Source organism: Sebastes umbrosus, chromosome 7, assembly GCF_015220745.1.
Source record: "Sebastes umbrosus isolate fSebUmb1 chromosome 7, fSebUmb1.pri, whole genome shotgun sequence".
In the NCBI taxonomy this organism is placed as follows: domain Eukaryota; kingdom Metazoa; phylum Chordata; class Actinopteri; order Perciformes; family Sebastidae; genus Sebastes; species Sebastes umbrosus.
Window position 1 is genome coordinate 4,681,398 of NC_051275.1, and position 24,635 is coordinate 4,706,032.

Here is a 24,635-nt window from a genome sequence, read left to right on the forward strand (position 1 = left end):
TGGTCAATAAATTCTCGCTGTATAAAAGGCGCATGAGTAGAATTCTACTCTCGAAGATCTAATGAAATGACGAGGAATTGACCTTCAGGACACATGGGATTGATTCTTTACCACCGTCCCTCATGGTAATTGGCTTTGTATAGTTCTGCTCTGAATTATAATACTGTAGTTGTCTTTGGAATGTATGTCACACATGAGTGCTCAGTCCTTCAAGGTTTACAGTTCAGAAAGCCAACATTGGTTCCCCGGGGATTAGAGATGTGCACGGTTCCAAGTTAAAAGGCTAAAACGCAGCATCAGCATGCAAAAAGTGAACGAGCGCACGTCTTATAGTGAAAGGGGTCCCATTTGACCCATTCTGATTGGAACATGCCGGAAAACACGGCATTAAAGTCTTGGCAATGAAAATTAGTGATCCAGCTGATTGCTTGTTTAGCTAATAAGTGGCGGAGCTTCACATGCCATTTACATGTATCCCTACTGAGAGAAAAAACTGATGGTTTCAAAGCCTGGAATATCTTTCTAGCCCCACAGCTTTTTCTCAGGTGGTACGGCCAGGTCAGCAATTTGATTTGAAGTGGGAGTGGCATGGAAGGCCACTGTGCAAAATTGAACCAAATTCGACCGGCAGCATGTTAAACCATGTGTAAAATCCTCTCGATGGGCTTAGAAAACCATCCCCGGCTGGGGCCGCCGCTTTCCTCCCACCTCTGTCTTTAGGGATGGTCACACACATTTCTGTGCACCACTCATAGGAGCCTTTGAAGGAAAGAGGGATGTCCAGGAGCCCATTAACCTCCCCTGCGCCTGTGCACTGATTCCTGACACACACCCAGACACCGGGTCACAAACCTCTGGGAAAGCAAGCGCCTTTTTTCACACAACACAGGCAGCAGGTCTTTCTACGGTTGCTGAATGCCTTGTCCTTGCTATTGTATTTCCAAGAAGTGTGCATTGTAACATTTTCCAAGTGATAATAAGTGTCAATTCTGCAGCGACACTTATTTAGAGTTGTCTAATGTTGACTGCGGGCTTGTTTGTCTGCTCATAAAGCTGTTATGGTTCTGGGGCGGCTGTTCAAAACTGTCTAAAAGTGTTAAATTAACTCTGCTAGCTGTGGGCTGTGGGCATTAATACATTAAATCACTGGCATGGATTTTTTGCAGTCTCACGGTTGAGGCTGTCAAAAACATGGAGCAGAGAGCATCATCAGTATCTTCTTTTAGAGCCTTATAGATAGGGCATGTGGTTGGGCCCTAACTTAATAGCTTATATTTAATGCTATTTTTTTATAATGGGTCTAAACTATCACCATATTCCTGCAGAGACAGATTGTTCTGCTTTCACATTATCCTTCTGAAACCGATCAGAGGATTACTGATGTTCACTCTCCAAATGTTCTGTAAGAAAGTAACCCGTGTGTCACGCAGTGTAATTGTTTTGACAGTTTAGCAGAGATCAGAACTATTTCGAGGTGTTCTCCATTGGTGAAGCGTCTTCATTAGTCAAAAAGCGTGGGCGGGACTCTTGCTCTCTGCAGCGAGTCAAAGAGAAAGGCAATAAAGGAAGGCAGGAGCTGCACTTTGCCGACGAGCATCTCTGCCGTCCTGCTAGACTACAGTCACCACTGCTCCACGGATCTGCGTTAAAAACACACAGGGACTTCCCTGGAAGAACACAAAAAAAGGCAGAGTTCATCAATGTAACTCCGGTCAGTCCGAAACTGCGCCGTGTACCTGGATAAGTCCATCCCGAGGAGAAAGAGACAGAAAGAGAAGGAGAGAGAGAAGAGAGAAGAGACAAAACACGAGTGGAGTGTCGACGTCAAATTGTGAAGGAAAAAGAAGAAGAATATGATTGTCAAGCAGCAGCTGATGTTCATCCTTTACAGCCTCTGTGCAAGCGTCTTTAAAGGTGAGGCTGGATGTTGCTGTATAGACGGGCGTGGTGTGCGGGGAGGTGGTGGCGGCTGCGGTTTAAGAGTAAAGATCATTATGTGATCGTGTCACACGTGCGTTCAAGTGTTCAGTAGAAAGACAGATAGAGTTGATTTACCCCTTTTTAAAAAAAAAAATAATAAAAAATGCTGCGTGTTTGCGCATCAGTTGTGTCCAGAGGACGGCTGCTGCTGTCTGCTGTCAGAGCTGTGAGATGAGACTGTGCTGGAATGCCTGGAAGTTGAATTGTGCGCAAAAGCAGAATGCGGATGCACAAGTTTTTTTGTAGCGGAGACAACTTGGATGTGTCCCTTGCTTTGGTATTAAGTAGCAGATAAAGCATGAACATGCAGATGAGTCGCCTGCAGTCGCCTCCTGTTTTGTCTGCTCATCCGGTTGTGTCCCCTGAAGCTGACACATGGATGGATGCACGGAAGGTTACAGCAGCTGCTGGCTGTGCGTCCTGGTTGGTGTGAGACCGGGGTGTCATTGAGTGGATGTTTTTTTTTTTAACTGTCTGCTCTCTTTTAAGGGCTTTTTAAGTCATTTCACACGTGATTTTAAAATCAGTGACTTTGCAGAGGTGACAAGAAGTCTTCCATGTAGCTGCGTTTTGAGTTGAGCTTTTTGTCCCCAGCTTTGCGCACAGTATATAGGCAGTGTGTGTGGTGGTGTGCGCTCGGACCCATCCTCCAGGACTGGCGGTATGCATTTAGACCGTCATGTTAGTCGCTCGTTCAAAGTTGTGCTGCAGGGATGAGACGCAGCAGGTCAGGTTGAGTATATAGTGCTGGCTCTCTGCAGACAGGCATCAGAGTCTCCTCATGACAACTCCCTCAACTCAACTCTCCTCACACCGTCCCGCAGCCACCGCCCTGTAGGCGACCAGTGCGCAGATACATACCGCCTACAGCAGGGGGGTTCATGTCAGGAACTCCCAAATCAAAGCAAAACAAAACAAAAAGCTGCTTGACTCCAATTTAAAAAAATATTTCGTCCCACATGACATCAGGAGGAAGATTTATTTTGTCATTGCTGATTCAGTCCATTATTGTGAGAAGATTAATATAATATATATAATAGTAGTGACAGTGACCTATAAAGCTGATAATTCTAATGATTTAGAATTAATCTGAACTAGTTCTGTTGAGGAGCCCCTTGAGGAACTCACTTTCAGAACCAACACCGATCATCAAATCAGTCAAAACTTATAGTCAGAGTCTCTATATGCCATTTCAACATTGCACCATCACAAAATAATCTACTCTCAAATGAGCCCTCTATTTCAGCCTCAGATTTTGAACATTTCCTCACTTTTTTTATTCTTTGTTTTTATTTATTTATTTATTTTTGCACAATTTAAGACTACACAACATAACAAAAAAATAAATGAATAATATACAGTGCAGGAAGAGGCAAAAAACCCACTGGGCTTATCTGAAGCCCCCACCTAGAGACAGGATTAATATAAAGAAATAATATGGCTACATAATTTGTCAAATTGTCAAATATTTTTAGTCCAAATCAGACCCCTATGTGTTGAAGAAAACGCACAGCCGGGGCTCAGTTTAACTCAAATGTAAGGCAGATTAATGGTTGTAAATTACTTGTAAATCTCTCTTTGAAATTAATAATAATAATTTTAAAAAAGCCTTTATATATGTTGCTTTTGGCAGTCTTCCTGTCTTTCCCTTCGGCAAGTTTCAACTCCACACATTTGTTTAATCTCAATGAGTTGTCCAACTCGAGATGCCATCAAGTTGCAGTAGACCTATATCCAGCTGTGACCTGATGACATCCAGCTGGCTCCATGCCCTCTCAAGAGGTGCCCCCCTGCAGAGTGGATCGTGGTTATAGGGTTAAATGACAGGTATTCTTTGGCAAGCACACCATATCTTTCTAGAAGATTCCCTAACATCCAGGCAGTCATTAGCCATGTCAGTATTATATGAAAATGAACTTGCAGATACATAGAACTGGCTTTGAAAACCTTTTGTTGGTGCATTCAAGGATACCCCGTTATCTGGGATATGAGAATCGGCCTCTATTATGTCACAAAATCCAATCACCTTTCACCAGCCTAACAACAGTGTATCTATATTTCTTTGTTTCCAGAATTTCAGATGACCAGGATTAATATAAAGCTACAAAGTGTCTCCTTAGCTTTCTTGTGTGGCCTACTAAAACATATCATACAACAGTTTGTGTGATATCTTAAGAAAAGTTATTCCCCATTTTTCGTGCGTTTTTCTACGACTGTCCAGCGACACGTGACACATGTGTCAAATTTCCACTCCACTTTTCAAAATAAACTTCCGTCTTGACAGGAAACAACTTGGCGCCATGCCGTCTCAAGACGTGCCCCCCCTGTGAAGTGGGTCGTGGTTAGGGTTACATGATTGGCAACCTTTGGAAAGCACACCATATCTTTCTAGAAGACTCCCTACCATCCAGGCAGCCATTAGTGTCTGTCCATGTCAGTATTGTATACAAAAAATTAACTTGCAGATACATGGAATTGGCTTTGAAAACCTTTTGTATGGTGCATTCAAGGACAACCCGTTATCTGGAATATGAGAATCGGCATCCAATATGAATTGCATTCATGGGCTAAGTCATACACAATACAAAGTCAATATCAATAATGATAAAATGATAGGAGTGTGGATATGGTAGCATCCTGCATTAAGAGGGTGTTGTTTGGCAGCAGACCTTGAGCACAGCCAAACCGCATTAATTGCCACACAAGATGGACAAATATATGGACTTAATAGTCAGTATAGCATGTGCAGCAACATGGACAGCAAGAGCTCAAAAACTGCAAGTACAAGCATTTATAATACTATTAGCATCATTAGCTAACACAGCAGTGTTGAATAAAAATGGACAGCAGAAAGCTAGCCTTTTTTGCAACAGATCTGGGTTCATGACATCCTGCCAGAGAGAACCGGGCAGAGAGAATTTTATCTTCTTGTCCAAAAAGCTCTGCTAAGATAGTGCCCACTTCAAGGGCTACTTAAAATATTTATGCCATGTGGCTTAAGTTTAGACACATGAACTAGGAGTGCCTAGGGCAGTGCCCCAAAAGTCTGTGTAGAAAGCACCCATGAGCGCACACCTCCAACAAGGCTGCACAAGCCTCCAAGTTTGTTATTAAAATAGTCAAAAATGTTTCATCTGCTTTGGGATCAGGATCTGCTGCAAAATACACCGAGATGGGGAATTATTGGATACATGTGCCAGATTTATCATTCAAAGAGCAGTAGTTAGGGATTCTAAGAGTTCCCTATTTTGCGGTTTTAACAAGTCCATTTAATAAACTGCTCTTGCATCTAGATGTAGTTCAGGCTATGGCTTAACCTTTCACTAAATTTCATTACAGCCTGTAAAAGATGTTTGCTAACAGACGACAAACCAACAAATGGGACTGAAAACATAACCTCCTCAGCGAAGGTAATACGGTTCATGCGTCTTCTGTGCGATCACAGCCTAATCGACAGTTAAATTGCAGTGCGCCGCATCACACACTGCAGTGATACTGTAGACAAGACTTCAGCCTCAGCAGCTCTCTTCATGCTCCATAATGCTGAGAGTCATTTCATGCAGGCTCATCCTTCTTAGAACAACTACACTATTAGTATTTTGCTTAAATGCATTGCTGGACTCTTATCTATAGCTGCAGCCTATGGAGTGCTGCACTGCCTAAATGTTTAATATTCTGTAGTGACAGAATAGATTTATTCTTATGTAGAGTTACTGTAAATCTATTGTCCTCCTCTCTGCTGTGTGTCCTGCCTTGCGCTCCGGCTCTGAGTGTGAGGCCCTGTTATCCCCATATGTGCACCAGTGGGATCTTATGCCACTCTGTGAGGTGTTGCTGTATCACTGCACCAGAGTCATCACAACATATTTCACCAAAGGCAGCTAATGCTGACACCTGACAGACTTGTCAGAGCCAGTTAACAGGTTAGGTGGCAGGCTGGGTAGTAATGCTAATTAGCCATGTGGCGTGGCTATACTTAGTCTCTTCGCAGACCTGTGGGCCGGTTGCATCAGAAATGTAACTTTTTCTGATCTGCGCGTTTTCTTTGTTGGTCGCAGCTGCTCTGGTTTTGGTCTGACATTCCTTCCACTCAAGTGTTTCATCACTTTCCTTCGTACGGAGTCCAAAATGCTCCCGTACCGCCAAGGGAACTTTCCTTTTGTTTGAGCATGGAGCCTTTCATCATTTCTTATCTCGTCAGACATTTTGGCAAGAACAACCTGCAGGTGACATTAGAGCGTCGGTGTGTGTTTGACCATGACGTGTGGGGGCAGTAATGAGGGCAAAGCATAGAATAAATGAAAGTGTCTCTCTCTTTTTTTCTTTTTTTTTTACATCATTTAATCTGGTATCAAAACCATAGATATCAAAACTACAGACAAAGAGAGAGACGGAGGTTGACTTGAGGATGAATAATTCTCTCATAATGTAAATGAAAAATTTCTTCCCTGATTAAGGAGGGAATTGAGGCAAGTCATTAAAAATGCAAAAGTGCCTTGTAAAATGTTTGATATTTCCTTCAAATATTGGCCCAAGAGTAGACCCATCCATTTTTGAGGGCTAAAAGCCCAACTGTGATTATTGGATTGGATTCGTGAAAATATTGTGAACAGTAGAACGGGATGTCATGTTATTCATACTAGCTCGTGTGAATATATGAGATAAATTGTTACACAAAGTTATGGAGCTGTTATTGAAAAGTTACATTAAAAACCTCTTAATCATCAAAATATGTCAGAACATGTCTAACCATGTAACATTACATTTGCCAGACCACTGAAGAAATATGATCCTCAAAACCTTATAAACTTCCCAAAATAACATCCAAGTAAAATTGTATTTGTCATCATGCAATTCACCAAAATACTGTTCCAGACAGTGTTTTTTTATTGGCATCTTTTAGCAGGAAGGCAATGAAACACTGATGTACCGGCATTTCAATCCAAAGCTCTTTCAAAAATAAATATGCACAATACATTCATGCATATTAATGCATACATTACACATCATACAATGCTTTGCATTATTTAAATGTTTTCATTTGCATTCATCAGGATGGAAATGCCAACAGATAAGCAAAATAAACTGAATCTATATGAATTTGAACACTTTCCCTGGTCTGTATGCATTATGGTTAGGAATCTGAGTGTTATGTCACAAAATCCAATCAGCTTTCCCCAGCCTAACAATACTGTAAAATAACATATAAAAACAAAACATTGTGTTCTCAGAAATTCAGAGGACCAGGATTAAAATCAAGCATCAAAGTGTCTCCTTTTAGCTTTCTTGTTTAGCTTACTGCAACGGATCCTCATACAACAGTTCATATAATATCTTATGAAAAGTGATTCCTTTTTTTCCATGCATTTTCCTACGAATGTCCAGCAACACGTGACGCACGTGGCAATTTCCACTCCAGTCTTTTCAAAATAAACTTATATCGTTATCGTGGTATGAGACTAGATATCTATCGTAATATTATAATATGGCATAAGTGGTGTCTTTTCCTGGTTTTAAAAGCTGCATTAAAGTGATGTCATTTTCTGAACTTATCAGGCTGTTCTAGCTGTTCTATTATTTGCCTTTACTCACTTAGTCATTATATCCACATTACTGATGATTATTTATCAAAAATCTCATTTGTAAATATTTTGTGAAAGCACCAATATTCAACCTACAATATTGTCGCAATATTGATACTGATGTATTTGGTAAAAAATATTGTGACATTTGATTTTCTCCATATCGCCTATAGCCCTATACGGTCTCCACAGGAAACAACTTGATTAGGTTTAGGTAATAAAGCTACTTGGTTAGGTTTAGGAAAAGATTGACTTAGATAGGTTTAGGCAACAAAACTACTTAGGTTTAGGAAGAGATCGACTTGGCTAGGATTAGGCAACACAACTGCGCTACAGTTCGGTACGCTTCGTTTGTGGTGAGTACATGATCCGACCTCGAGCCGGCCCAACTGGAGAAAGCTTTGCGCCTTTTTGGATTAAACCAGCTCAGGTAGCAAGCTGCGCTGTGCATGTCAACACCAGACACCAGACAACATTACTACAACAGAGCCTACGCTTGCCCTCGCTATTCACATCAGTACTAAACAGGTGTAACGTCAGGCTGTGTTGAAGACCATGGGCATACCTGATGGATCTTTGGAAATATTTTCAGTCGATGAGCATGTCACAGTTTAGGAGGGTTAATGCACGCCTCCTCCTGAACTGTCTTGACATGCGCCTTTGGCGACTCCAGTGCATCAATACATTGTTTTCCAGTCGTAGCCGCGCCTCATTTTCAAACTGTATCGTTTGCCTTGAGTGAAAAATTGCTACAGGGTAATTTTTTTTTACCAGGACCAAGATCAAGCCGCGTAGTTGTCCCTCCATTGTGAAATTGAAGTATGCTCTTCTTTGTTTACTTCCGGGAGTTTTCCCACATGGAAATTCTGACCAATTAGAGAGCAGTTTCTTTGCGCACCAAAATGTTGGTCCTACCTGTAAACGCTGCCGTGTGAACACAAACCAAACTCGAGGCAATATGCAACATTGTAACAATTTGGTCCCTGATTCGGACCACAGCAAACGAACTACAGGTGTGAAAACGCCCTTAGTTAGGTTTAGGAAAAGGCCGTGGTTTGGGTTAAAATAACTCCGGAAGTGGCGTAACTTAAGTGCGGGAGTTACCTGACAAATAAATCAGAGCTGACTTCTGATGTCACATGTGGTACGAACACCGGTCTCAAAGTCTCTTAAGTCACTTAAGTCACTAAAGTCACCCCGACCTCCCTGTGCAGCGTTTGTCAGTGTTTATAGTTCCTGGTTCACAATTACGTACACATTGATTTCGTGGGATATATTAATTAGAGTGCATTACTTTTCGTAGGTATATCTACGAACGGTGTTTGAGAACAGCCTGTCTACAGTTGTCTGAGGCAGAAGCCAGCCTATTACTGTTTATAGAATGCAGTGAGGAGTCGCCAATTTCTACCATTAAAATGCTTGATTCCAGCAGCAGCTTTCACAACACCCAGTGGACAGTGGACATAGATGTGAAGAAGTGTCCTACCTGCACATTCGATTTGTCATTTTGAGTGTATTATAGGATGGCAGGTGGTGCATCGTTTCTGAGTTCTTTTATGTGAAAATGGAGTTCTGTTTCAGCTTGGATCTGGGTGTATTGGAAATCTCTTGAAATGAATACATATTGGACCCAAGCGAAAGTGAACCCTCAAAATGTCCCATATTGTGAGACACAGGGAGCCTGTGAAATGTATGCATGGGCGCATCTCCTGTGGGTTGGAATAATCAGGCAGCAGGAGTAGCCTGGCGGAGCTGAAGGCAAGGTATGGCAGAGAGGAAGGTGGTTTACAGTCAAGGATACCCGTTGCTCACTGCTCAGGGTTAGCTTATCCCTGCAGAGCGTCTCCCAGCTGCCAAATGCCGGCTCTGGTGCTGTGCTGCTGTACACCACTGCAAATGAATAATCCAGTAAAGGGGACAAATGTGCTCCAAAAGAGCCGCTGCTGCCCTGCTTGCTTTCTGTTGACAGATATACATCTGTTGGGATAAGCCTCAAGCCAGAGGCAAATGTGCTCAGACAAGTGAGGAACGGGCTTAAAGATTAGCTGCTCGCTGCCCCGACTACGCCGTGTGCTGTCAGTCTCCCTTCGCCATGCTCTTTGTCATAGCACTTCTACACGCCATGCCCCCTCTGAGTGGGTATAAGCTTAGCAATGAAGCTGATAGACTGTAAGGGTAATTATACTATTACAGATTATTTTGACCCACATTTGAGCAAAAGAGGTTAAGAGATTTTTCTACTTGCCAAGAAGCCTGTCTCAAGATACTCATGATAAGTCTAATGCCACAATTGGTCACGCTGAAAAGTGGTTAAAGCAGTGCTTACATCAATCTCAGGCTCCTGAAGAGGCACCTGTGTTCACACATCTTAAAGGGGAAATCCACCATAAAACAAAATGTACACGTATTCCTATGGTCTCGGACAGCTGAGTCAATATTTCTAAACATGAACGACTAGCTGAAGCCCAGAGAGCCCAGTATTTAATTTGTCATGTCATCAAGTAGCAGCAGATACTCTATTTACAACATAAGGAGAACTGCTGTATGTTCCAACTTGTATATCTGCTTGAGACTGACTTCATAGTCGGTGTAGGATTTTATATTATCATTTGCAACCACTTTGATCCAAACCTGCTGTGGATGGACGCGTATTATTAAGTAAAATAGTTGGAAATTTATTGCCGCTTATTGTGAATCTGCTCATAATCTTTATACTGTATGAGTGCTGTCAAAGTTAACGCAATAATAACACGTTAATGCAAATTCGTTTTAATGCCACTAATAATGCATTATCACAACTTGCGATCGGAGGTTATAGCGGGCTCAGTTTTAAAGCTAGAGTGAAGACCCTGACATCATTCAGTGGTATCAACCATGTCATACTAGCCTGCTTGTGAAGGAGGTTAAATAACACTCTAAACTTATGGTAAATTTTGGTGAGGAAAAACTGGCATTTACCTCCCACCTCAAGATATGTGAATGAAAATGGGTACCTACGAGTCTCCCCTTTACACGAATGCCCACTTTATGATAATCACATGCAGTTTGGGGCAAGTCATAGTCAAGTCAGCACACTGACACACTGACAGCTGTTGTTGCCTGTTGGGCTGCAGTTTGTCGTGTTATGACTTGAGCACATTTTTTATGCTAAATGCAGTACCTGTGAGGGTTTATGGACAATATTTTCCATAGTTTTGTGTTGTTATTTGATTTCCAATAATAAATATATACATACACAGCAAGCATATTTGCCCACCTGCAGGCTGATTCGAGTATTAAATACTTGACAAATCTCCCTTTAAGGTACATTGTGAACAGATAAAAAAAACTATGGACAATCTTGTGATTAATTGCGATTCAATATTTGAATCGATTGACAGCCCTAATGCTCATGCATTTCAGAACACTGCACTATGATGCATCTTAAGTAAACTGTGGTTCAAACATGTGGGGGGAAAAAAACAAAACCTAATGAAACAAAGCTGATAAATTAAGATGATTAGTAGTTAGTTTTCTAAAAGAATAATAAAACATTCTTTTATAATAACAAATAAACCTTCTTAAAAATAAAAAAAATATAAAATAAATATAAAATAAATTAATTAATGAATGAATGAATAAATGACAAATATTTACTTTCTGTTAATCCTGCAAACATTAGTGAATTACTGCAGCCATAAGTCATCGTGCTTACAACACAACACACTGTAGTCGTCAAACAAATAATAGAAAAATAAATACATACTACTCAGATAGCAGTGCAAACTGGAGTGAGACAAAGCTTGAAAGTGACTGTATTGAACCCCGTAGTCTATACTTATAAAACAACCGGATGTCCAGGACTTACCATGTTTACTAAAAGCTGATCTAATCACTATCTTTATGATGATGTAAATGTAATATGTAGTTAACCACTAAAGGGCTAAAGGTCCTAAAACATAAACAATAGTCTATAACGATGCAGCAGAATTGATCCTAATTACTGTAAACACACCAAGAATCATTTAAAAATTGAATCAAAGAATCTGCAGAGAATGGAATAAACAACATTTGTCATTGAAGTTTTGATGAATGAGTTTCGGCTCTGATGTTGGAAAGGTGGCACTGTAGGCGTCAGTGCTGTGAGAGGTTTATGCGTTCCTAAATTTCAGTATTGTGCCCGAAATGAAGCCTATACTTCATTTTATGCCCGTTTGCAGTGTTGACCTTTACCAATCTCTCTTGGCCCTCATCTCTGTTGAAGTGGGCTTTGTGCCCGACTATGGATGAGCCTCTGAATCTCATTTAGCCTGTGTGATGATCTCCCTTTTCTCCTCTTGCTGCAGTCTCTATGAACAAAGTTAATATTTTTTTGTTCAGAAATGACAACCATACACCATTCCTTGACCCGCCGGGCATGTAATCTGTTTTAGTCATTTTTTTTTCAGAGTGGTTGTCACCTAGAAATTATGTCACCTTTTGTTTTTTGTTAAGCTTTTCTGATTATTATCACAGAAGTGGAAGATGTCTTCACTAAAGTATAGTCCTCATTCTGCTAAGAAAAATAACAAAACACAAGTTTGCAAATGCCAGTGAGAGAGCAGTGTTGAGTGCAGAATGTTGACCATGAATTATTAGGAGCATCATTATGTGTTTGCCATAATTGATGCCATTTTCTGCCTCTGTTGTGCATGTTTGGGAGGTTTCCAAAAAGAGTGATTGACTATCAGAGGTGTCACACTGCAACCAAACACCTGGCAGCCTGACCAGCAGTGACTTGTTTTGAGTTATGTCGGGTTCTTTTGCCGGTGCACAAACAAAGCTGCAATAAGGACACTAAGCTGGGGAGCCTTTGTTTAGTAGAAACAAAGGCTTCAGTATTAAGTAGAGATGTTCCGATACAAGTTTTTATTCCTGATACTGATTCTGATACCTGAATTTGCGGTATCAGCCGAGTATTAATCTGATACCAGCGTGATAAAAACATTTTTTTGTAGCTATTATTATTATTAAACAGCTGTTTACTACTGACCATGTATGGATGTGATATGATTACTATCTTTGTTGTATGGCCTGTCTCAGGTTAAACCCTTTGTAAAACATGAACAAATACATACAGATAATGAATACAATAGAACTTTCTTTATAGGACTATTATTCAGTTTGTCAGTCACAAAGAACATACATAAATGAAGCTATAGGAACAAACAACATTTCTGTATTATCTTAGCTGTCTCCTCAGTGGACAGCCTGTGTGCTATGTCAGTATTTGTACCCTTTTATGTGCGTCCTTGTACCTTGTTAAATGGGTTAGGAACAGTAGTGCAACAGTATATTAAAAACTAAATCTAGGAATAAATAACAATTCCTTTAACAATTCTTATAGTGCAGCCACAATTGAGTCCAATAAGATAATTAAATAGTACAGTAACAGTGTAAAACAGTAGAGCAACAGCAACTTCAAAATTAAACCTCCCAAAATAAACAAGAATTACAATTACAGTGTAAAACAAAAGAGCAGCAGCTACATAGTAAACAAAATATTGCCAATTGGCTGACATTTTCCTACCGTTACACTCTCCACTAGCACCGCACTGTTGTTCTTTGCTATCGTCACGTGACTACCTGCAATCATTTCATCTTCACTGCTCTATAACCGTAGTTGCCAGTGGCAGCCATGATACATCCGGAGCGACAGCACAGTGAAGGCTGCTGTTTTGGAGCGGCGAAGAAGAATTGACTTCCGGTTAAACAAGTTGATTTTTTTCTGGGTTAATAAATTATGGTATCGGATCGGTGCGTAGACTGGCGTACTCGCCGATATTCAATTCCGAATTTTGGGCAGTATCGGACACATTTCCGATACTGGAATCAGAATGACTCTAGTATTAATGAACAGAAGTCCTCAGTGAGAAGACAGCTGTGGTCAAGCTTTGGAAAATAGTACTTGTATATATTCACAGTTGGTGCATATTGACATTCTAAACGTTGGTGTTTTGAAATGCTGTTGTAATGTGTTCATACACACGCTCGCCGCTGGTTCTAAATGTTTCTTTTACACAGAAATTCCATCAGTCTCACACCGTCCATAGGATTTAGCATCACTGGGTTGCTGCTGTGCTCATAAAGCCCCTTCAGTCGAGCAGTCGGGCTGGACGTCAGAGCTCCAGATAAAGGAGACTCTGTTGCACTATCTTTAGGAAATTTGATAGCTTGCTGAAATAACTCATTGCATTTTCATAGACTTGTAAGCAGCAAATCATGGCAAATGTAGTTATTTATTCCAGGGTAATGTTTTAGCATTTTATGGCTATATGATTTGATATGGTTTGTGCACAATACAAAATTAAAGACCCTGAAAATAAATAAAAAAGGATGGAAAACCTGCTAAGAAGAGATTGTTGACTTGTGAGAAGAGAATAGAGGCCTGTTTGTAACCATTTGTCGGGACACAAATGAAACCTATTCATATTCTCAGCTGGCTGAATCCCTCTGAGGGTCACGAGGAGCTGTAGACTATCCGAGCACACGTTTTTGCAGAATGCATGTGTCCGTCACAGAGGCCATCATACACAGACGGACAATAACATTCATGTCGTAACGCAAATTAGTGCCTCCTGCCCACTTCAGACTTTTATGTTTCTAATGCCAACTTAAAGAGCACATACCATACACTTTACAAAGAGGAGACTAATTAAAAGTGTCTTCAAGTCTGGCAGTATTTCAGAGTGTTTCGTGACATTTTCCCATGTGCTTTTGTTTTTTTCTCCCTCTACTCCCCAGTGTTGTTATCGCTGCAAAATAAGTAAAGTGACTGTTTGTGTGCCTGAGAGCATCCAGAAAAAAAATGCACCAGTCCAACTGTTTATTTTCTTACAGCAATTAAATTTGACAATTTTATTGAGCAAACTTGCTTGTAGTTATCAGTAGACTAATTCCCAGTGCATTCGCTGTCTGACGGCAGTAGAACATGCAACCGAGTCTCTGCATCTTCACAGTCGCATTATAGAGCCAGTCCCTGACAGTTTTTAAAAAAAGTTCACCGCTGCATAAGTGAGTAATGTTTTGCTTAGAATTCTTGTTGGTGTTGAAGCCAAAAAATCCACAGAGGAGAATTCTACGCACGCAACATGGCTACTTTCCAGTTCTGCCTATGGTAGTTCTCTCTTGGTAACCACAGATATTATAGTACATGGATGGGCTAAAGCCAGTGTTTCATACACACATCCATATCATGCTTGGTAGCCCATAGGCTATATGTTAACTTTAAAATGTGCACTGCTTTAGAGGGGTGAGCATTGCAGATAAGTCTGCCAGGTGCACAGTGTCAACTATAATTAAAGTATATACAGTACATACCGTGCTGATCAGTTATGCAATGAATTGCATATTCTCACTGCATATTTTAAGCAGATCTGCTAATGCTTATACAAATGTTCATCACAAGGGGCGGTGTGTTGAATTGATTTAAACATGCAATTAATATCACTGAATGTAAAAGGTCCTTAATGTTAAAATGAGCAATAGTTTTATTGCAAAATGTATTTTCTCCTGACAAGTGAAAAAAAAATCTGTTTTTATAAATGCAATGCAAAAGCAGAAATATTAAAAAATTCGGCTCCTGCCTCGGTGCAACAACTGGAAAATGATTTTGTTCTCCATCGCCATCCAAAAAGAAGCTAACTTTGGAATAAAGACACAAAAAGCACAAACTTAAGCTCATGCATGTTTATACCCTTTTATTGACTTCCTCTTTAAAGGCTTCCCACGGGTCTCTAAAGCTGGAGTGTAGATACTGAATGCAGGCATATTTGCAAGTGAAGGTGGGGGATAAAAGCATTGAAACTCATGTCCTCATAAAGAGGGATCAGCAGTCTGAACGGGAGCTGCATACCGATGCAAGGGATGCCAGTGCTCGGAGCCAGAGAGCATGCTTTGCTGGAGAAAAAAAAAGCCTTAAAGCCGCTAAGCTGAGAGCAAGAAGGGGAAAGGAAGAGAAGGTGTGAAAAGCAGAGAGAAGTAGGTGTAATGCAAGATACATCTGCCATTTCCTTCACCTGCCATGACTGGGAAACGTTCCGTAAAAGGGGTTAATGCAGTTTTAGAATAAAGGTTAAAGCATTACATGTATGATAACGTAGCACAAAGTCTTTCTATAGATTTACTTTTTCATTTAAGAGGAAAAATCTATTTTTCTTTACAGATTTATGTGAGAAAAGAAAGCTTAAGATTTGTAAGAAAATAAAACATAAATGCAAGTTTCAGTGAGTTCAGAGGAGCATTATGACCTCTTCATAAAAAAACTACAGTACATCAGGAGTTGTCTTTATAGAAAGTGTTTCACCATCTGCTGACTGCTGCATGAGCGTGACATTCTGAGGGTGTGTTCACACAGAGCCTGGATGTTTGGAGCAGTTTATTCCAACCCTGGAGCATTATTGTTTCAGTGTGGTTTATTTTGGCAGGCGTGAACTGTGCCTCTCAACTGCAGGTGTGCAAGTTAAGTAACCGCTCGGAGAATGAAGGTGCATCATACAGCAGTCTTGCACAATTTTTTTTTTTTTCATTTTATTTCTTAAAATGACTTTTCATTATGTGCAAGGACTAACTTTTGACACAGTTTGACTCTTCAGTGGAGTGAGAAAATCCATTAGCTTCATATGATGGGACGTTTCTTGAAGAAAAAAATACATATTTAAAAGATTTTTAGAGTAGGGCTGTAAAAGTTAACGCGATAATAACACGTTGCGGTTTTTAGGTTGTAGCGGGCTCAGTTTTAAAGCTAGAGTGAAGGTATTGATATCATATGAAACTAGAATAACCCAAGGAGTCCATTGGTACCGATCATGTTATACTAGCTTGTAGGGCTGCACGATTATGGCCAAAATGATAATCACGATTATTTTGATCAATATTGAGATCACGATTATTATCACGATTATTCATAGATTTTAGGGACACAATATTTTTATTGCAATTTCACATTTTAAATAAACAGAGCGCTGCTTTCACTTCCATGTCGTGCTACATTACAACCGTCAAGAATTCTAAATGTTGTCCTTTTTAGTTTGTTACTGGCATCTATTGTGGTTATTTGCATAAAAACATACAATTCAAATGATTAGGAAATAAATTATTGTATTTTTATTTAAATAGGAAGTTAAACAGATCATAATTCCTTCTCTATTATCTATTTTAGATTGCTGTGAAAACATTTCCTTCAAACAACTGGATTTATTATATAAGTTTCTCGTGGCCATTTTCAAAGGGGTCCCTTGACCTCTGACCTCAAGATATGTGAATGAAAATGGGTTCTATGGGTACCCACGAGTCTCCCCTTTACAGACATGCCCACTTTATGATAATCACATGCAGTTTGGGACAAGTCATAGTCAAGTCAGCACACTGACACACTGACAGCTGTTGTTGCCTGTTGGGCTGCAGTTTGCCATGTTATGATTTCATATTTTTATGCTTAATGCAGTACCTGTGAGGGTATCTGGACAATATTTGTCATTGTTTTGTTTTGATAATTGATTTCCAATAATACATGTATGCATACATTTGCATAAAGCAAGCATATTTGCCCATTCCCATGTTAATACGAGTATTAAATACTTGACAAATCTCTCTTTACGGTACATTTTAAACAGATTGAAAATGTGTGATTAATTAGGACAATCATGCAATTGATTGACAGCCCGTATTTTTGAGGTCATAAAAGTAATCCCATACAGTATATATGTTGCCTACAGGAAACTCAAGATGTTGAGCTCCTCATTGAGTGTAACAGGCTCACAGAGCTCAAGGCGAGATTCCACTGAGCCCATTTACAATATCACCATCTATGGCAGAAGGTGTTCTTTTTTTCAATTCCCCAAAATTTACTGCTGCAGAACTGTGATATGCCTGACTATAATTGTGTCTGCAGTGGAGTTGTGAATTACAGCCTCATGTTCAACAGTCTTGGTCTTTAGGGACATTTGGTCAGACTTACTCCCCGCGTAGTAGACTATACAGTACACAATGATACATTGAATTTACTATGTGCACTGAAATAAAGGATGCAGATGAGATTAATTCGTAATGGCCACTGTAGTTAAAGTGTATTCTGTGCAGTTCAGTTGATTTAATTAATTGCATATTCTCTGACAGTTTGCATATGCTAACCACACCTGCTGATGTTTAAACAAATGTTGGGCTTTAAGTACATGCATTGATTAAATTTGATCATTAGGGGGGTTTTGCTGTATCATTGTCGAACAGGCAATTATCATCAATGTGTCATGAGGCCTTTGATTCAGATATTCAGACTAAGAGGTCAGAGACCCCGTTTTAAATTTAACAACTCCAGGTGTTCCTAGTTTTAGCAGGGTCATTATCCTTCTAAAACACGGCAAATTACTTTTTTTTTTGCAATTATACCTTCAAAGTGACTGTGAGCAGAGCTTGAAGTCAAAATGCGCAAAGAGAGTAAAAGAAGAAACAGGATGGTGAAAGTAAGATCTGCCGACACAAGTGATGCTAGATGCTTATGCCAATATGGATAGTGTTGAATAAGAAAATCTTACTAAATGCACATTCTCTAATGGGGACAATTTTGAAAATGATTTAATAAGGCTTCAATATGGTTGTCAAGTCTAATTTCAAAAGTTTCTTTGTCTGCCCCATTGTGTTATGGTGTATGCAGCTTGGTTGTCTCGCCTTAACGCCACCCATTCCCCTGAATTTGTAAATCTTAACCTAAATAGCTGACAAAAATGGTGGCGAGCAGTTAGTGACATCATGGATGCTACGTCAATTTTTTTCTTATAAGCTGAATTGAGATGGTATTGTTAGCGGTGCACTGATACCAATACTGGGTCAGATATCGGGCCAATACTGTCTCAAATAGCTGGATCGGCTATTGGTGACAATGGGGCCGATCTATGAAATTAAATTGTATGTTTATATATTACATACATTATATACTGGAATTTGAATTCCTGTTTATGTTTTGACCAATGTATTGCTGCAGTAAAAAGGTTTACACTTGAACTGTAATTCCAGTTCATTTAGACATTTTTTTTTACCAAGTTGCTGGAGTAAAATTAATTATTTAATAATAAATAATTCAGTAAATGTATATCTATGTATTTATTTGTTGTATTTTGTTTTACAAAGTTAAGAAAACAATGTTTAAGTCAAGCCTGGTGTTGCATTACACATAGAAGAATGATCCCAGTCGCTTCCACACAGTGAGGCATACAGTTTATTAATTAAATACTGGTATCGGATCGATACTCGGTATCAGCCGATACCCAAAGCCCAGGTATTGCTATCGGTATTGGTACTGAAAAAGTTGGATAGGTGCATCCCTAGGCATTGTGATATTACATGAGATGGGCTCTGTCTTGTATTCGCCAACAATGACAAGCAAAACCCTAGTTATGCTACTATATGATTGTATTTTGTTATTGAAACATTTAATAAAATCATTTATCACCCCACCCATGTCATCAGCTTCGGTTACTGCCCCCTGCTGACTAAGGCATAAAATATAAAATACTGTCATAGAGGACTTTAACTTGCAAAGAATTGTGTAATTTTGCAAACTAGGCCTGCAATTAAAGATTATTTTCATCATTGTTTAATCTGCAGATTATTTTCTCAATAATCAATTCATTGTTCAGTTTAAGTCAAAACATGGTGAAATAATGCCCATCAATGTCTGCTTTTTTCTTGAAAAAAATGAATTGAATGATTATTGGATTATCAAAGTAGTTGCTGATTAATTTTCTGTCAATTGACTATTTTATATAAGGGATATTGTACAGCGAGCCGGTCATTGTCATGACAATAATGACCCGCTAGCTGTACATTATTCCGCTTATTACACGGCAACCTACTGAAGAAATCAATATTTTGACACAAATACGGTTCGCCAGAGTCTGACATCTGAGCTGTGCCCATAGCAACGGTCTGCTATACATAGCAACGGTCTGCCATACATAGCAACGGTCTGTTATACATAGCAACGGTCTGTTATACTGAAATAACAGACCACAGAACGCCGTTACCAATCAGAATCGAGTATTCAACATAGCCGTGTAATAATTAACGACTAAACGTTTCAGTTCTGGTGCAAACTGTTGATTTCCTTTTCTTGGAATATACCCTTCCGTTGTAGTAGCTTTTCACTTAATTAATAACACTGATAATCAATATTGTGTTTGACCTTTATTTACGGTAGATAGTATACATTTCTTGTGTTTTGAAATAGATACATTCTTTAGAATAAAAAATAAAATTACTTTAATACTAATTGATTTGAAAAAGTCAGAAATTGGTTTCAGGAATGGAAAACAATGGAAACAGTGAGACCAATGAGATGAGCAGACACTTTCGCTCCCAGTATGAACTTTAAGCCCAATAAGAGTCCTACCTTCACCATAATCAACTATATCTGCTATTTGTCAGAAAATGCCACAGCAAAAGATGTGCTATTTTGGATTGTGCTGCTGAAATAACTGGATATAAAGCCAGGATGGACCCTACAATAAGCTCTTATAATGGCCAGTCTGGATAGACCCTGCCTTTTGTGGGCTCAGAGATGATTACACATTTAGTATCCTCCAGTACTCCAGGAGTGTGAGGACATCCGGTGTGTACCGAGTGACCTTAACTACTGGAGCTGTAGCATCCCCCAGATAATGACCACTCTGAACCCCAGGAGCAGGCCTCATCACCCCATAAATACAGGGACCATATGGACCCGCAGTGGAAAGCTGCAGACAGTCACTTTTCAAATGGACGCATACTTGTAGGAGGCTTTTGTGCTGTGAAAAAAGACTCGGTTGGCATTTTCACAGGTTCATGAAGACTGTGTTTTGTGGAGGCTGTAGTTCAGTTACAATGGCCAAATGGCAGATGTCTCTAAAAGAGTAATGCAATTTTTCAGTGTGTTCTCAACCTGAAGGAAACGATACGGTCACATATACTGACTAAATCTGTGCTTGTGGAGTGTTAAAGTGCCTCATTCAGGGCAAATTCAGGGACATTGCCTGACAGATAATGTCGAATTCCTATTTTCCAATAAGGTAAGTTTACTAAAATTGTAACCGATCAGTTTTAACTCATCACTTACAAAACAGGGGTGTTCTGAAACCCAAAATGTGGGTTTCAGAAGGAGCTGTTAGGAGCTACTGTAGCTGATGTTTGTAGACAACACAGCACCACATTGCCCATAGGTCTGTGAGCCTTGGAAATGATGATTAGGATGTTTTTTTTTTAAAAGGATGTGGTTGCTTTGAAATAACAAATGGATCACTATAAAACCATCCAGGGTTTTCAGAGCTTTTCTGTATCTATAGATTCAGCCCTGATTGAACAGTTGCTGTGTGAGGTAGCTTGATGTAGAAGGTTCTCTGGACACAATTGCTTTTTGTGGTACACACCAACCAATTCTATGATGCTGGTCTTGAAGCACTGATTTGACTCAACCAGGGATTACCAATCTACAATCTGAAGGTTTGCTTCACATTAACAAAGTTCATGAGTCATATGACATGTATATATATACAACATTTTTTGTACATAATTTTCATGGAGTAAAATATCATGATAACAATTGCATCACAGTAACATGTTGCAATAATCAAATAAACAAGAAACACGATAATTATGTAATAATATTCAAATGTTCATTGTTTTAGCATCATGAAAATTAGGGATGTCACGATACCATAAATGTAGTAGTCGATGCCAATACCAGTGAAATTCCACGATTCTCTATATCAATTTGGCTCCACCAAAAAAAAAAACAAAAGTAAAGAAATCCATCCCATGCATTTCAACATACACCCCTTTATTACCGTTTGCATACTGTTTTTTGTTAGGAAGACAAACACGTCATATTCCCGCTCTATTATCTGTTTTAGATTGCTGTGAAAACATCTGTATTTATTCAAGTTTCTTACTAAAAACTACATTTTACAAGATTGCATTTGAACACATCATGATAACCTCAGAATTTACCTTCGCCCAATACAATTTTTTTACTGATTAGTGCCTGAACGCATCATAATGTAATGACACCACCCGTGTTGAAATCGGCAGGATGAGAGCTAGTTAATGAGGAGGGGGTTGCGTCAGGAATGGCATCCAGCGTAAAATCAATATGCGGATCATGAAATCAGATTTCCATACCGGATCAGTCGAAGCCCGCCCGGGTTACTAGATGGAAACGGAACAGGAGCAGCCGAAAGAAGAAGAACACCAACAAAAATGTGTAACAAACAAACATAAAATTATTTTATGTTTTCTACAAACAAAAACAAATTCATTGTAATATATTAACAATCATCCACATTTGCTCCTTCACTGATTGAATGAACTTGAGGTGGACAGAGAGAAGAGACGGTGCATCTTTGCTTGTGTGAATGTCTACATTGGCACACACCTGTGTGTGTGTGTTTGTGTGTGTGTGTGTGTGTGTGTGTCGTAGTCTGTGCATGTCTGAGCAACCTGGATAACATCACAGCGACTGCAGTCAAGCGTACATTATTGATGTAACCTTGTGCTCAACTCAACATAATGCAAACTGGATGCAACAACTGAACTCTCTCTGACCTTGTTTACACCTGGTATTAACATCTGCATCTGGATTTGTTATCTGGATAATGACATGTGATCACAGGTCTTTGCATTACACCCCTGGGTTAGTGTTCTGCTTATCTTGATTTTGCCTGTGCTTTGATTGGATCTCAATGTGCAAATAAGGTAGGTGGAGCTAGGTGATAGTAAACGAACATGGTGCGTCTCAGGTCGAGTGATGCGATGCTGCTATACTATAGGCAATATCTATTTTTGGGTGGATTGACAGTATTTCATAAGAGTTTGCCCTATTACAATGTGTTCTGCGTGCGTTTACACCTTACAGTAACTTGCCTTTTTATGATAAGATATCCCAACACAGATAAACCAGGTGTAAATGGGGTTTCTGTGTTGGTTAGCTGGGCTTTCTCATATATGCAGACCCACATACTTGTTCACATTCAGCCAAAAATCCATCCTAGAATCCACAGTATTTCCACAACACTGAGTGAAGCTTTTCTGAGGGTGGATAAAGTCTCAGAGTCTCAGAATAACATTTTGTTGTTGGCAAAGAGTCAGAGGAGTTGTTGGAACTTGAAGGCCTCTTGCGCAGTGTGTGTGTGTGTGTTTGCATGAGTGCGTCAGTAAGCCTGTCAAGATAACTGCTTTGTGGACGATATATTGTCCCAGAAATAATTGTGATAAAAAATATTATTCTAATTTTAAGCTTTTAAGTCTTATGGAATTTCCGACATTGTAATTGGAATGTGAAAAAATATTAAAATATCTTAAATAAATGAAATCACACAATCAAAACAATAAATAAAACTTACTCTCGGGCTCTGTTAACTAAAATGTGCAATGTCTGCACAATGTACGAGTCTTATAATGGTATGAAAAACCCTACTGTAAACACACCGGGCAATATCGTGGTCAGTAAAAGTGATAAATCTCATGTCCATATATCGTAGGCTGCGAGGTTGATGATGTAAAAATGATCGAGGTCATGTCCATATATCGTACAATAAGTCGAAAGCATAAATGATCAAGGTCATGTCCATGTATCATACGATAAGACGATAATGTAAAAATGATCAAGCTCATGTCCATATATTGTATGGCTGCGATAAGTCGATAACGTAAAAATGATCAAGGTCATGTCCATATATATCGTACGATAATTTGATAACATAAAAATTATCGAGGTCATGTCCATATATCATATGATAATTCTATAACGTAAAAATGATCAAGGTCATGTCCATATATCGTACGATAAGTCAATAGTATGAAAATGATTGAGGTCATGTCCATATATCGTACAATAAGTGGATAACGTAATGATCGTGACAGACCTATGCATTAAAATAAATGGGAGATGAAGGAATAGAACAGGAATATGATTATATTGAGAATATAGGACATTAATACAAATAAAGTTAATTCTAGGGGTAAACAGTGCAACTGGGTGACTGACCATTCACTATGTTTTCATATTATTGTAGCTAGAAATTGACACAATATTGCAAAATAACTAATACATTGTGAGTCATGACACACACATAATCAATACAATTGCACTGACCACAAGACAAAAAGCTCACACTGAAAGGATTCAGGTCTGTTTCATGACAAATCTTTAATGTATCTAAAGAGCAACAAGAAAGTGGAAAACAATATGTTTCATCACTGGGATTTATAACATGAAAAAAGTAATAATGTGCACAGTGCAAGTGTAACTGATGATACTTGTAATTGTATCTGACTTTAAAGCGTTCTCGGCGTTCTACTTTTTTTCGGTTTCCAAACACAATCAGTGAAACACAATCAGGATATTTTAAGATATTCTCCTCCAACACTGCACTGGGCTGCTCCTGAATTACTTACACTTTTGCCAATGGCAACACAGGAGCAGTAATAAGAAATATGGGTTTTCAAGATATTCCTAGCTCTACAAAGGCTTTGTCAAATGTATCCCAGATTGACAGGCTCCAGTGGGATTTTCACATTCAGTAGTAACACTGAGACTATAACCCACTGTCATTTATTCACTATGAAACCAGAGTTAACACTGAAAATGGTGTAAAGCTGATACACATTTGATGAGTTGCTTACGCCTGTCTGGGGCTCACAGAATGGAAGTTTAATATTCAAACTCTACTACACACCCAGATAATAATAATAATAGTCTTGTGTCTAATTACAATCTTTTTACAATCCTCATAATTCCCAAAGAAATTAATTTTGCATTGAGTTCCATTTGTTCTTATGTTGTTGGATTATTGTCATTGTTAAGACTTAACTACAAAGCTCAAGTGGCAATAACATTACAAAAAAAACCTAGAAAAGAAATTTAAGCAAGCTATATTAAATACTTTACATTGTTTATAAAAGTCCAATTTATTTAAATGAGTGATTATGGTCAAATAAGTGAGCTTTATCACACTTTATGCACAATTAAAAAGTGAAGACAGTTATTTTTCTAAACTTTGCCTCTTGGACATATATTCATCATATATT

General features: G+C 39.1%; 1 protein-coding gene across 3 annotated transcripts in view; it reads left to right on the top strand.

Annotated features, from left to right (window-relative positions):
- The first annotated feature begins 1,502 nt into the window (after positions 1-1,502).
- The window catches only part of LOC119491452 (cell adhesion molecule 2-like), a 168,559-nt gene continuing 145,426 nt past the window's right edge, over positions 1,503-24,635 (top strand). The window contains exon 1 of one of the 3 annotated variants that reach the window (XM_037775533.1): positions 1,503-1,914. In XM_037775533.1, coding sequence (XP_037631461.1) covers positions 1,854-1,914 — 61 coding nt within the window. In that variant the 5' untranslated portion in view covers positions 1,503-1,853. The remainder of the gene's footprint in view (positions 1,915-24,635) is intronic. The other 2 variants (XM_037775531.1, XM_037775532.1) reach the window with 2 other exon arrangements.